This window comes from Euwallacea fornicatus, chromosome 26, assembly GCF_040115645.1.
Source record: "Euwallacea fornicatus isolate EFF26 chromosome 26, ASM4011564v1, whole genome shotgun sequence".
NCBI classification, from domain to species: Eukaryota; Metazoa; Arthropoda; class Insecta; order Coleoptera; family Curculionidae; genus Euwallacea; species Euwallacea fornicatus.
Genome location: NC_089566.1, coordinates 986,558 through 1,000,950, shown reverse-complemented (window position 1 = coordinate 1,000,950; position 14,393 = coordinate 986,558). Strand labels below are relative to the sequence as shown.

At 30.0% G+C, this 14,393-nt stretch overlaps 2 protein-coding genes across 3 annotated transcripts; one reads left to right on the top strand and one right to left on the bottom strand.

Annotated features, from left to right (window-relative positions):
• Window positions 1–212: 212 nt before the first annotated feature.
• LOC136347156 (leucine-rich repeat-containing protein 40-like) lies at window positions 213–9,293 on the bottom strand. 2 transcript variants are annotated; one of them, XM_066296893.1, is made up of 11 exons: window positions 9,059–9,293; window positions 5,807–6,000; window positions 5,544–5,747; window positions 5,194–5,317; window positions 4,962–5,134; window positions 4,765–4,907; window positions 4,505–4,711; window positions 3,139–3,282; window positions 2,903–3,091; window positions 522–707; window positions 213–467 (listed from the first exon to the last, which is right to left on the bottom strand). In XM_066296893.1, the coding sequence occupies exons 1-11, from the start codon at window positions 9,231–9,233 to the stop codon at window positions 362–364; spliced, it is 1,845 nt and encodes a 614-aa protein (XP_066152990.1). In that variant the 5' UTR covers window positions 9,234–9,293; the 3' UTR covers window positions 213–361. The 2 variants fall into 2 exon arrangements, with proteins under 2 accessions (XP_066152990.1, XP_066152991.1); XM_066296894.1 differs by lacking the exon at window positions 5,544–5,747.
• A 1,774-nt stretch (window positions 9,294–11,067) lies between these two features.
• Window positions 11,068–14,164, top strand: Grx1 (Glutaredoxin 1). Its single transcript, XM_066296689.1, has 4 exons — window positions 11,068–11,223; window positions 11,370–11,509; window positions 12,428–12,532; window positions 13,828–14,164. The coding sequence occupies exons 2-4, from the start codon at window positions 11,408–11,410 to the stop codon at window positions 13,924–13,926; spliced, it is 306 nt and encodes a 101-aa protein (XP_066152786.1). The 5' UTR covers window positions 11,068–11,223; window positions 11,370–11,407; the 3' UTR covers window positions 13,927–14,164.
• Window positions 14,165–14,393: the final 229 nt, after the last annotated feature.

The window sequence follows — 14,393 nt, the reverse complement described above, 5'->3', positions numbered from 1 at the left end:
TTTTCTTTTTCTCGCCTTAAGAGATACGACTCGCAAAGAAAAAATAGCAATTTTCAACGTGATTTTTGTCATTGTATTAACAAGGGAAACTCAGGAAGAAGATAGACCTAAAAACGACATGAACACTCTAGAATTCAGCCTTACCGTTTTTTCTGTATTATTTAATTGGTGGATTGGTAAACGTTACCTTAAAGAAAAATATCGAACGATGATTAACCTTCTTAAATGAAAAGCACATTTTTTTAATAAACAAATAAAATTGGTGAGGTAACATAAAAATATAGACGCACAAGATATTCAACAAAAATATAACGTCATTTTCTTAACAAACACATCACAAAAAATAAAATGGCAAATGAATTTAGCGTGGTATCTTATCTCGTAAATAAGATAAAACTGATTCCGTCCCTTGTTCCAAAATGGCATATCGAGGCTGTCGAAAAAAATTTCCTTTCAGCTCCAAATTCCTTTAACAAAACTCAATTAGCAGGAAGTATAATTATTGTAAAAAGTCTACTTACCTTAAATGGTTCATATTCCCCAATTCTGGTGGAACTACGCTAATGTTATTATTTGATAAACTTAAAGTGGCCAATCTGTTCAGTTTCTGAAGTCCCTCAACATTAATTTTATCCAATTTATTATCGTTTAACATCAGTATTTCCAAACCTACCATTCCAAAGATACAATCTGGTATCTTTTTAAATCTACAATACAAAAACACAATATGTAAATAACTGGTGATAATTAAAAAAAGCCAGAATCCGCGGTGAACCTTAAACATAGAGCTTTGATTAGGCCATTTGCTATAGATCATCAATGGATCAATGCTATTAATCATCTGGATGACAGAAGATAACAGATTAATGTATTCGAAACAGGACTGATGTTTAAATGCCTACTTGAGGTGTTTCCTTAATGATCATCCTGTAAAATAATACAGATGGACATAGACTAGAAACACTGATATACTAGGAAACGAAAATATTCAACGAAAATGCAAAAACAGGTTGACGGGTTTTAAGGAACGATATGTAATTTATTTCCAACTTGAAAAAACAACTTCAGCTCCAGGCTGCTTACTGCATTTAAAAATATTACAGTATATATCTGTTTAGTAGATTTACAGTATTAAGAAACACGTCCAATTTTGATTTGTAAAAATGTATCTTTACTTACTTAGTGTCCTTTTTCCTCTTAATACTAACAACTAACTAAATTTAAAGAAAATTTAAAATCCAACCAATGAAAACAACTTCACCTTAATAAAACGCTCTCCAGCTTTTATTAAAATTGTTTAGCGATATAATCACACCTAGCTTTTAGACACGCCTTTTTGCGCGAGTTTTATATTATGCGAAGCAAACTAACTCTTGGGGTTTGACGCTTTTCTGCGAACGACATTTCTTCTGTTAAAACATATCAACCGTTGTAGTAGCAGTTGTTTCTATGATTTTAATTTCCGGCGGTTGTTGATGCTTTATCACGTTGTCACATTCATCTATTAAGAAGTTTCGACTTTTCAAGACCTTCTTTAACAACAAATACCTTAAATAGCCCATCTTTCAAAAAAGCGTATTAAAAGAATTTATAATTTTTTCAAAAACAATTCCTCACTATTTGAAATGCAATTGGCAGACCGTTTAAAGCATGTAATAGACTGCCCCATTAAAAATATAATTATTATGATTATTTGCGGCTTAAATCATGAGGTGCAGAAAAAAACAAACTGAGCATTTAGATTTCACGACAAAAACTCTATCAGAATCCGGTTTTACTTTCTCAATACCTTGTTAGATAAAGCGAATATAAATGGAATCTCAAAATAGAGTTCTTTAAAACCCTGCATCTACGAAACCAAGTTGACCACGACTTCTCTGGCACTGTTACCTATCGTTTTATAAAAGTCCATTACAGGATCATGAAAACCATATATCTATGACTTCAGCAATAACTGAGATGTTCAGAAACCCATCAAACTATATGAATGGATTTTTCCAAATGACAATTCGCCTAATAGAAAATTAAAAAAGGAAAAATTGGTTTTTTGCAGCTTTTCGTTTTCGTCATCAACTATCTTGTAACTATCATCTGATTTAAAAAAACAACCTAAAAATGTTTTCGTAGATTCTCAGCAAAAATTAAGATAAGTAATATTTTCAAAACTCTAAGTATGCCAACCGACGAGCAACTAGCAAGCAACTAGAGGAAACAATTTTCACACAATCAAGAGTAATTTCTCAACAATCACATTTAACGTATATCGAAACACGTATTTTTATTGTACCTAAAACATATTTTTAAATTAATGGGAATGTCTTATTGGTTTTATCCAGTATATTGCAAATGAAAAATGGCGTTTTATATCTTAATCGAATTTCATACTGCAAGGACAAACTTAATTACCAATTTTATAATAAAAATTTCACTTTGGTTTGTAAGATAAGCAAGTTAAAACGTGCTTTAGCTGCCCGATTTCTATGTGCTCTCTATCATCACAACAACCTTAATTCCGTACAGTATAACGGAACTGCAATTATACAAAATCCCTTCAACGCGAACGAGCGAATCCCATTCAGAGTTGATTGTTAATCGTTGTTTATCAAATTAATCTTGAACGTAGATTATGTGTTTTTAGAAAAAAAAATGAAGGTGGCACACGGCTGGTTCTTATATCACGATCCTTTTTCTTTAATTTTCTATTACTATTTAAAGCTCGACAACAGACAAAAGTTAGTTACTCCAATATGCATTTCTGTTTTAAAAAAATAACACCTACAGTGTAGTAGATAATTAATGACCGCCCTATATATTGCGACAATCACTTCTGTTGATCCACTCGTATATTTAGTCACGTGGCTGAAATAATTTATAATTGAATGTTATCCTTGTACAAACTTACCGGTTGTTGAACAAAACCAGCTCTCGTATATTTTTCATACTGTCCATATCCCGTGGCAAATCTTCTATCTTATTGTTACTCAAATCTAAGAACTTCAGCTTACTTAAGTTAGCAATTTCTGCAGGTATTTCATTTAATTGGTTTGTCGATAAATTCAATTCTGTTAAATAATCGGCCAGTAAAAGCAAGCTGCAAAAAAATACTTCGAAATGCAAAAACCTTAACTTGTTTCTTACCTCAGAGGCAACTGAGGCAATTTGTTTTTACACAAGTCAACCACGGAAACGTGGGCCTCTTTCGCTTCCATGAATACATGATCTGGTATAACTGATAAGTTTTTCATGGCTAAGTTTAAAATGTTGCCGTTCCTCATACGATATCTGAAAATAAAGAATTTTATATTCATTCAATAGGTATACGATTTGACTTTCTAAAATCGCGTTAGAATGAAATTTGGTTGCCAGCTACAATTGAATGTTAAAAATTTGAGTGAACTATATATATATATATAACATTACGCCTGTTTGTCACTGAGGTCTGCCTAATAAGAGAATGAAAAGCAAAATTGTCTAATCATATTCCATATTCTTTTCGGCTAAAATGGACATTGTCACGGAGAGTGAACACCTTCTATTCCATTCGTATCTTTCCACATAAGTGACGAACTTGCTGGTAAAATCAACCGAGAAATGCTATTCGGTAATTTGAGGAAGTGATCTCTCAATGTGAGCACTTAACCTGTCAAATTAAAATTAGAATGTGACAAGTTAATGGCAAAAAATTGCAATAGTTGCTAGTTTCGCGAGGTTAAAAACTATAAAAATGTCAATTTTTTTCATTCATATTAATATTTATAAATAAAAATTGTTGATTTGTTGATTGTACTGTATTTATTTCATAAATGTCATTTCTGGCGTTAATTTTTGAGTAAATTAATTACCTACCTGTCATAAGTAACCAGGCGTAAATGTTATTTACTCAAGAAGTGCAGAAAGTTATTTTTTATTTTTTTTAAATAATGAAGTCTGGCTTTAATAAATTGATCAGAAAAACTTCTTTGACTGGGAAATCAAATATATTAAATATAGTCATTCTTTTTTTTTTAAGTAAATCGACTTTTCAACACCTTTTCTATTTCGATATGTTTTGCAATCAAAATGACACTTTCCTCATACTGTTATGACTTCAAAACAGTATTGAAACTCTTTCGATACAGTTTTTTGAGATTTACCTTTTGAAGTCAGCCGCATTTCAAGGTCACTACTTTTTGGGGGGTAATTGAAAAAAAAATTACCACATATATGCATATAGAGATATTACCGTACACTGATATTTCATTGAACTTATGGATGACCGCAAAGTTAACACACGTGTGCTTCTAGTAAAACTATTGTTCTTAATACGCGCCAAAGTACCTTTACTGCAGTTAATTTGCTGTACGAACTTTCCCGCCTGTCGTTGGGTCAACTGCAATCGGCTTGCGCTAAAGTATCAATTTCTGCAGTTCTAAAGTAACTATTATTTTATAACGTTAAATGCACAAGATTATTTACAGCCTGATAGCAATTTCGTTTTAAACGACATTATTTAAGTATAAATTACCTATCCGGAAACACACATGCTTCAGCTGGTGAATTCACGGCACCACATGTGACGGCAGCCAATTCATCATCACTCAGTGTCTCCCTCAAAAACTGCAACAATCTTTGGGTTCCTGTATGCACAATGTCGGGTCTAATATGCTTCAACTTATTGCCCTCGATTTTTAACGATTGAAGGTGAGGTAGTAAACTTAATGTTGCCGGAATCCTGTTAAGCAACCATGAAAAACCTGACTAAACATTGCAAAATAAAAAACTTACTTGGTTAAATCGTTATTGGTTAGGTCCAACTTGTTTAAATGCATTAATTTAGTTAGCTCTTTAGGTAATTCATCAATTTTATTATCTCTTAGATCCAACACTTTTAAGTGCGGCATGTTGTCGCACATATCTGGAGGTACTTCCTTTAGAAATGTTGAATTTTTAAAATCGCAATTAGAGCACATTCAATAATATACCTTAATATAATTATTCCCAAAATAAATCTCTTGAATGCATTCACAGCCTGTAAAATCAGGTATCTCTTCAATATCATTATGTTGAGCGTAGAGAATTTGAAGTCTCCGAAGTTCTCCCAAACTCTCAGGTAATTTTTTAATACTGTTATGGTTTAAGTCGAGCTTTGTTAAACCTAGAAAATACAGTTAAGTTAATTTTTTTTTTAATCAATAAATAACCCTCAACACCCACTTCTCAAATTTACAATATCAGGAGGTACTTCCACCAATCTATTGTATGAAGTATCAAACTCATTTAACCTCACTAAAAATCCAATGCCTGAAGGTAGACTTTCTAATGCATTGTGTGATAAATCCTAAGAGAAATTAAACATTAATAAATGAATAAAAAGATAGATACTATTATGATGATGAGAAGTAAAATTGAATGAATTTAATTATAATTTCAGTTTGCTTCATGTCTTTCGCACTATTAATTCAACTATATCTACATAAAATAGCAGGTACTTATACAAATGGGATGGGAGGCGTGCAATTCAGAAGGTATAAACCAGCGAAATTAGTAATTTAGTGGTACTTTACCAATTTTTCCAACATAACCAAATCCACAAAAGAATTGGGGAGCATGCTGATGCTATTATGGCTGAGGCTGAGTACCCTCAATTCAAAGAGTTTGTCAATATCTTTTGGTAACTGGTTAATTTTATTACGGTTTAAACTCAACTTAGTTAACTTAGTAAGAGTAGTTATTTCTGCAGGCAGAGAAGTTAAACAGTTATCTTGTAACTATAACAAACCGAAAATAAATAACAAAATAGAGGCCTGCAAGGTATGTTACATCTTACATTCAAAACTGTTAGATCCTGGAATATTCCAATTTGGCCAGGGATTTCTGTTAAAACGTTAGAGCTCAAATCTAGGTTTGTTAAGGGTTTAGAATTCCACCACAAATCGTTTTCCTCTTTGCATCCGCGACCAAAATCCAGATTAACTTCACGGGAGTCGGAGGAATCATACATTGTAAATATTTTGCCAGGCACTGAAAATACGTAAGGGTTTTTCATATACATAATGTATAGTGTACCGTAGCAGCGATCAATTTCCATGGTTGTTCTATATTATTTAATATAGCTGCTAGTAAAAATCCTAAAACCATAATTAAAGCAGACAGGCACAGTAACAAACCTACACCACTAAAGAAGTTGAAAATATTCCGGACGATATAGAAGAATGGATATATACAATACGATAACTTTAACTGGAATAAATTCGTTATTTACATGACATCTTATTTTTGCTTAAAAAAGTCAGTTTTTAATTTATCCCATACACTTTTTGGTAATGTTTCTATGCTACAAATATCAATTCCTTAACTAGAGCGATAAATACCCTTAAAAGTTTAAATACAAAAGGGGTTTAAATGATACGTCATTTTAAATATCTTTTTAACTTGACCTTATGTGGCATTACTTTTCTTCATAGGATCGAATAATACTAAAAATATTTTTCCCTATTTATATTTTGTTTATTTTAATTTTTTTTTCTGAAATGTATGAGATACCACAATAATTTGAGTATTTCATCAGCATGAAATTTAGTTTGTTTCGTTTAATACAGATAAGAAGTATAGCTGGATCTCACAAAACCGAAATTTTAATAATGGTTAGATACGAAGACATAATTCAAATACAAAATGAAGTTATTCAATTACTTCGACAGAAATATCGTGATTAGCCCCTCATTAATCAAGGGGCCATAAATAAAATAGAACAAAATTTGAAGATCATAGTCTTTTGAAAAATACTTTTATGAATAGTCCCCAAAGCATTGACGACAATACAAAAATTAACGCACTATTGGCAACTGGAAAAAAGCTGATGACATCAGTTTGGCAGACTGCTCATGCAAATTTAATCAACAACACATTCTTTTTGAAAATATTGAAAATTCGAAATATTAGACCATGTAAAATGCAAATAAATCAAAAATTGCTTGAGGATGATACAGATCAGCAAATTGAATTTTGCGAAAGGACTATGCATTCTGTTCATTACTTAGAAATATTTATGATATAAATTTTGTTTAGTCATAAGTCAACATTTATTTTAAATTAACATCTCAAAACACAAAATTGTCTATATTGGTGTAAAATAAATCTTTATCGAATGAAAGAAAGTCACACATAGTACTTTTCAAAAATAAATGTTTAGACGAATATCATAAGGTTATCGAATAATAGAATCAATTTTTTTTAATCAAAATTTAATTGACCAATAATATTTAGACGTATTTCAAGACGAACTAGTCCCCACATTATCTAATTTATTCCCTAATGAAGTAAAAACTTTTTAGAGATTTCAGAGAATTTATTTTTTGGACTTTGAAAAATTTTCAACTAAATAAACCTATTTTTAGATATTTCCCTGTAACGAAAAGAAAAATTTTAACACTGAGAACTGATTCAATCGTTTTGGAATAAACAAAATCTTTCATATACAATATGTTTTTCTTTCAAAATGAAAAATGAGAAACTTTCTTCTCTTGGCAGCCTTACCCAGGTTCATACTATATGTATGTACATATGTATAGAAGGTAAATCATATTTAGTGGACCAAAGTTCAGAATTGAATTTTTTTTTCGAAAATAGTGTTAGTTATTGAAACCATAGTCCGGAAATGCCTCGTTATGAAAATACATTCCTTTAAATAAAATCAAATTTATTAGTATCTCCAAAAATAATTGAAGTATTTAGATGGCATTTTGCACTTTTTAACAATTAATTATGATGATTTTTTTAATGTGTAACCAATCGTTTTAGTTTCGCCAAAACTTACAGACGGGTACATTTTGGCAGGATTTTTTCGAAAAAAATGGTATGCCATTGATTTTCCTCAAAACAGAAATAATTTTTAGAATCTCCCTTTTGATACTTTGATACTCTCTTTTGATACTTTTTTGTCAAATGCAGTTTTCAACTAAAAAAAAAAAAATAGTATATCTGCATTTTGCTAAATTTATTTCACAAATGTCATGGTTGCCTTATAGCAATTCTATGGCAATAGTTGAATTGTTCCTTATTCAGGATAAGGTGATGGGAGTGAAACATTGGAGTAAAATGGATTTGTTTTTTGAATTTGAAAAGGAGGGTCTAATTGTTGTTTTTGGGGTTCAAATGAAAATATCTTCATGACACAATATTTCATAATTTGTGGTATCCAAGAACATTTGATAACTAATAAAAAAACATTATATACTCTTATTCTTCTTCTGATTCACAAGGTTTCTTGTTGCTTGACTGTATCATTTTAGGATAAACACCTTCATATATGTATTCTACTTTAATCTTATTATCATAACACAACATGTAAAACTTTATTTTATTATGAAAAGTTTTGTACCATTTTATAATTCCAAAAAATGAGAAATAAACATTCAAAAACTAAATAAACTATTGAGATTTTAAACTTTTTCAGTTTTTCTTGTCATTGGCATATTATCACATATTAATTAGTTGATTTGAACATTGTTTAGGGGGTAGTGAAGGTGCCTTATGTTTGTAATCAGTGTTAACACATTCTGCTCTGCTGTGGATATGTACTGATTTGTTTTTTCTTTTTTATTTGCCTGACAACACAACAATAACTTTCTGTTATAAATGCCCATAATATTACAATAGTATTTTTTTGTTGCACTTTTTCTGCTAATATCTTCATTTTTATGTCAGCAAATGAAAATGTTTAATCTGTTTTGTAATTTTTATTATTATATTTAAATATGTTTACCGAGTTTCAGTTGTGTTGTATGGTTATTTGTGTAATGATAGTTCTACAGGCCTTTGATATACTTTTTGTTGCAAAGGGGTGTTACTCTGCTCATTAAACACCTACCAAATTATTCCCATTACCGAGCCAACTGATAATATTACATTTATTATTTAATTTACTTTATTTACTTTAATTTACTTACTAAGGTTTAAAATAAATTAATTTAAAATTATTTGCAAACAGACAGAACTAGGCTGGTCTTTTGAGCAAATAACTCTATGGATGTTTGCTTTACCACTAAACAGGGGGAGGATCTAGGTACAGAGCACTTACCATGGGACAAATGTTTGCCATGTAAATTTAAAACTCCAGTTTTCTTGACAATCTTAATAATCTCCTTCGACAGGTACTTTTCATTTTCACCTTCTGTTTGCATGTGAAAAATGGGGCTAATTGTATTTCTTTTATTTTTTATTGGTATTTGACTTTCCTTAGATTTCTTGAGCATTTTGCGTGTTAAATTTGTGTTGTGAAGAATATGTATATTTTGGTCTGACGTTAAACATTTATTTATGACGTCATCGGACCAGCCCGCTAATGTCAAGGATGCCGATAAGCGTTTTCCTTTTGCATGTGGTTCTGCTTACGATTAACAGACATTTTATGAATTGACTTGAAAGTATTCAAGGTACTGATTCTTCCAATTTGTTTCGATGGGTTATTTTCATTTAGATAATATTTTTTAATTATAAATTATAAATTTAAATAAACCAAGGACAAGTCGAAATACATGCATTGATATATTCCGACAATGAACGATAAAGAGAGTTTATTAAAAAGAAATCTTAAGTAGACGTTGGACTAAAAGAGATAGCTATTAGATTAATTCATCAACTATAATCTTGCCCTATATTTAAAAGTAAATAGCAAATGACTTAATCAATGCCTTCCATTTAAAGTTCACCAGTGACCGCCATTTTTGTTTATTATCAAGCACTGAAGAGCAAAAATGACCCAACTTATTGAGTGGACTTTCAAAAATTAAAAACAAATTATGTCCCAGGCGAAACAAAAATTATAGAAAAGCGCAGCTTAATTAGGAGTTAATAATATTGAAAAATGTCCATATTACGGATTGTATCTGTTTTGTTTTGATTTATTAGAGAAGGTACTCGAGATTTAAAATGATGAGTAACCACAAGTTTTGCTTTAAGTAATATTATTATTTGATATGTAAAAGTGCAAATTTTTCTGTCTAATACAAAAATTTGTCTATTGTCAATGACAATCATCAAACTTATAATTTTTGTCCTTTTATTGTCGTTTAACTACCACATTTTTGAATTCTTCAAACTTCAGAAGCAGTTTGGCACGAGGAAAGTATGTATGTACATATTTAGAAGCGGTTAGTGTTAGATACATCACTTTTTTATACTGTACATTTTTGGAAATAAAACGATTTAAAGTGTTTACTTAGTTGAGCTGTTACTCAAGTTCCGGTGTTTATTTTTTTTTAATTTTCAAAAAATTATTCGTAAAATTTTCAAAAAACATTTTAAAGGAATTTTTACATCACTAATTTTTACTATAAATTTAATGTTGCAAATAGGATAACAACCGCGGTAAATTTTACGTTCGCGACTCGTTTATTATTGTCGTAAACGCATTTTTTAGTATATTCTTTGTGACATTTATTACATAATTTTTCACACATATTTAACAAAGGGTAAAACATTTTGAAAAAAATCTATTTTGAATTTACCTATACCATTTTTTGTATTTTAAAATTTCAAATGATTTTTTGGCAAGATAATAAATTTTTTTCAACTGGCTAAGAAACCATCCCAGAAAAAATAAAAAAAACCTTCTAAGCTTCTCACACTGCAGGTTTGAACTCGAAATACGTAATACGCTTGACGAAAAAAATTCTTAATCCCTTTCCAGATAGCTTCCCGTTTAGGGGGTTGAAGCAAAAACAAATGTTGATGGATGAGAGGCATTTAACTCCTTTCGATTACAATCTATACAAACGAAATATATATCCTTTATAAATATCCAATCCGTTTTATTACTAAACGGAATGTATTACCTATTACAAATATGAGTGTAGATTTCAGCATTGCCATATTAATGTGATCGCATGACGTTATGATTGAAATCGTATAGTTTTCCGATAAAGAGTATAGTATAAGAAATTCCGAAGTTAGTTTTCTTTATATTGATAACATTTCTATATCTTAATTTTCAGAGATTTATAATTGGATCGATAGTGAAGGAAAATAGGTATCGATACCGAACCTATCGATCAAATTTAACATTATTAAAGAATGTATTATCGATAGTTCTTTCATCTACGATCCATTTCAGGATCTGAATCAGTAGCTACGATCTACTTTCATGAGATTTCAATTTTTTTTTAAATAATTATTTTCGAAATCATTTTGACTATCCATCGAGAAAGCTGAAATCGTAACTTGAACTAAAGTCATCAAAGTAAGGTAAGAATACATAAATCCATTGATGAACAATTAAAGGAGATTGAAGATGATTTCATCATAAAAGCATGTCTTCGGTTTTGTATATTCAATTGGCAGTTCACTTATAAGTATTTGAGTATCGTAAAAGTTGTAGGTTTTTTTTATAGGTAAACAAGCAATATCTAGGTCTGAAGAAACTATTAACATGTCGTCCCTAAAGATCACCGAAGTAAAAAACTTGATTGCCAGTGATAAGGTGGTTATCTTTTCAAAAACAACCTGCCCATATTGCAAGTTGGCCAAAGAGGTAGGTATTAATAGACCAAACAAGCAACTAATTGAATGTTCAGTAGAAAAACCTGTGATAATAAGAGCAGATAGAATAAAAAAATAGTAAAGAAAATATCAATACACAAAAACCTCAACTGCAATAGAGTCCTCCAGAAATGGAAAAAAAAATGTGAAGTCCCAATCATTGTGACTGTCAATGACTAAAAAGTTGTTACTCAATGACTAAAGATGAAGATCAACAATACTGACAAGAATGGCAGATATAAGGATATTAAACATGTGAAAAGTGGTTTTATTTGATAAAAGCCATGATTTTTCACAATAAAGTTACATAAACTGCTGAAGCATCTCAGTTGCAGCACATGTTTATTGCCCTCTATGTGTATGTTATTTTAAAAATGGCTAATTAGGTGAAATCAATTAAGCAAGTTTAGAGCTTTGCGTGGTTTCCTCTATTTAGAATATTAGCAGAAAATTATTATCCATTGTTTAGACTTTAGTTCTATCAGTTGCATTAGTTTTAGGTTACTTCCATTCAATGGTAAACTTGCAAAAAGATTTAAAAATGAAACATATCTATAATAAAAAAAGATTTAGAACCATAATCCTGATGTTTGCTATCATAGGTGTTGAAAAATGTTTTTCAATTGAATTTCAAAATTGGTATTCAATTCAAGAATGAGATTGAAGATGAGCCTCAATGTGACCTAGAAAAGAAAATTAATTTCATAACTGATGTGCCAAAATATGACAAAAAACTGAATTCTACAAGTGCCACTAAAATATGTAATTAATTTTAAATAATCAAAAATATGAAATTAATCCACTTAAACTTCCTAAAATCAGAGAGAGGAATTAGTATCTTGATTTCTAAGTATTTGGGACACCCTGTATTTCTCAACTAATTTATTTACAATTGTCCATTTAATTTCAGGTGTTTGATAAACTAAAAGAAAAATATACAGCTGTAGAGCTTGACAAGAGAAATGATGGAGATGAAATTCAAAGCATTCTTGGTGACATCACTGGTGCAAGAACTGTAAGTACATATTTACAGATGGTTTCTTATTTTACCTGTTCCATTCAATTTAATATTGGTATATGACTAAATCAATATCATTATTTACTTATAGATATTGTAGTTTTTTCCTTTTTTCAAACATGCTTGTACCAATTGTGCAATGAACTTGTTGAATATGAGTAATCATGAAATCGACATAAAATGCAGCTTAACTTTGCTCATTTAACCAAATCTATATCATTATTAACAAAAATTTATTGGTACAAGAAGATGGATAATGGCAAACTCTTGCAGATAACAGTTTGAATATACTTACTATGCTCCTAATATCTTAGAAGCCTTGAAGCTATGGCTTTGGAGCTTAAATTTGACGTTCAATATGCGTTATAGTAGTTTATTTCACAATAAGGGTTTTTAAAGTTTCCAAGAGCCATTCAAATCTTGAAACCTATGCAAAATCTAGAACGAATTAAATTATGGCATAGTTGCTCAATTTAGTACTGGCTTCACTGCTGTTTATATATTGAAATAAGTTACAGGCTAAAATTACAGTTTTCAGACTTATTTACTGTGCCTGGAGTTATTAGAAGAAATATGTAATTTCAATTTATGCTTTATTGTAACAATTATTTTTATTCTGCAAGATAGAATTGTCAAATTTAAAATATGACGTTTTGTTCTGGGACTACCATCCTCAACTCATTTTTGTTTTCGCGAATTAATTTGTTATTGTAACAAGAGAAACATAGGACTGAGTGTCAAGTGAAGTGGAACAGCCAAATAATTGCCAGATTTTAATTTATTTGTTTGATAAAATAAAGTTTATTCATTGATTAAGACTATTCTGAATTTTAAGTTTTTTCACAAAGTCAGATTATTAAAGAATGTAAAATTTTCTTCAAACTTTATTATCTAAAATTATTTTGTTACAAATAAACCCAACACTGATCGTAGGAAATATGAAGGACCACTGTGAAAATACTGTATTTTTATATCTGAATGTAAAATGAAATACAAACTATTGCTTCTTCATGAATATTGCAACAAATTCAAGTTCCATTATTAATAAATGATTACAGATTTCTTGTTAGCCGTTAAGAAGTAATAACTGTTTATGGATAGTTAAATACCTATGCAAATTTTATTTATTGAAATTAGAAACCTTGAAGTATGAGCTTGTCTTATTAATTTTAAAATGAAATAGACCTCTATCTGATTAATCGCAACATTATATGACCGTTAACAAAATGGTTCAAAATTAATTCCTACTTTATGCTTACTGTGAATAAGCAACGCTATTTTCTTCTTTCTAGGTTCCAAGAGTATTTATAAAAGGAAATTGTGTGGGAGGAGGATCTGATGTGAAAAGTCTCTTTGAAAAAGGAGAACTTCAAACACTGGTGGCTGCATAATTCAATCCTGGCGAATTTAATATTGTATGATATATGTTAACTTGATTGTCCAGTACTGGGATACTTAACATAATAATAGATACATAATAACCCATACACAAATCTAATAAATATGCATATTTTAACGCGTATAGGCCATACACAGGTAATATGGCAGTTTAAACATGTGTCGTATTTTATTTCGTAAAAATGGGAAAGTAAAAATTTGCAATGAGAAATTTCACATTTGAATTTGAAACATATGTATTATTTGTTTAAATACTTCATCTACAACCGTGCAGTAAGTACCATTAACTTAATAGTGCTTTGTCGCTCGCCTTACGGTAAGAATACCCCAGTTTTGGAGTAACATTATCAAAATATTAAGACACTAAATAAGCAATAAGATTACCAAAGCAACTAAAATACAAATAAACATTAATATTACTAAAAAAAGAATTTATATGGGTAAGTTACCTTAATTATCT

Bases quoted from the DNA above. Each gene is read 5' to 3' on its own strand.
- LOC136347156 (XM_066296893.1), bottom strand. From the start codon at position 9,233: ATGCTCAAGAAATCTAAGGAAAGTCAAATACCAATAAAAAATAAAAGA. The intron at 4,908-4,961 runs GTATATTATTGA...ACATTTCTAAAG, and splicing joins TTGGGAATAATTATATTAAG to GAAGTACCTCCAGATATGTG. The intron at 708-2,902 runs GTAAGTTTGTAC...TTTGTATTGTAG, and splicing joins CTGGTTTTGTTCAACAACCG to ATTTAAAAAGATACCAGATT.
- Grx1 (XM_066296689.1), top strand. From the start codon at position 11,408: ATGTCGTCCCTAAAGATCACCGAAGTAAAAAACTTGATTGCCAGTGAT. The intron at 11,510-12,427 runs GTAGGTATTAAT...ATTTAATTTCAG, and splicing joins ATTGCAAGTTGGCCAAAGAG to GTGTTTGATAAACTAAAAGA. The intron at 12,533-13,827 runs GTAAGTACATAT...TCTTCTTTCTAG, and splicing joins ACATCACTGGTGCAAGAACT to GTTCCAAGAGTATTTATAAA.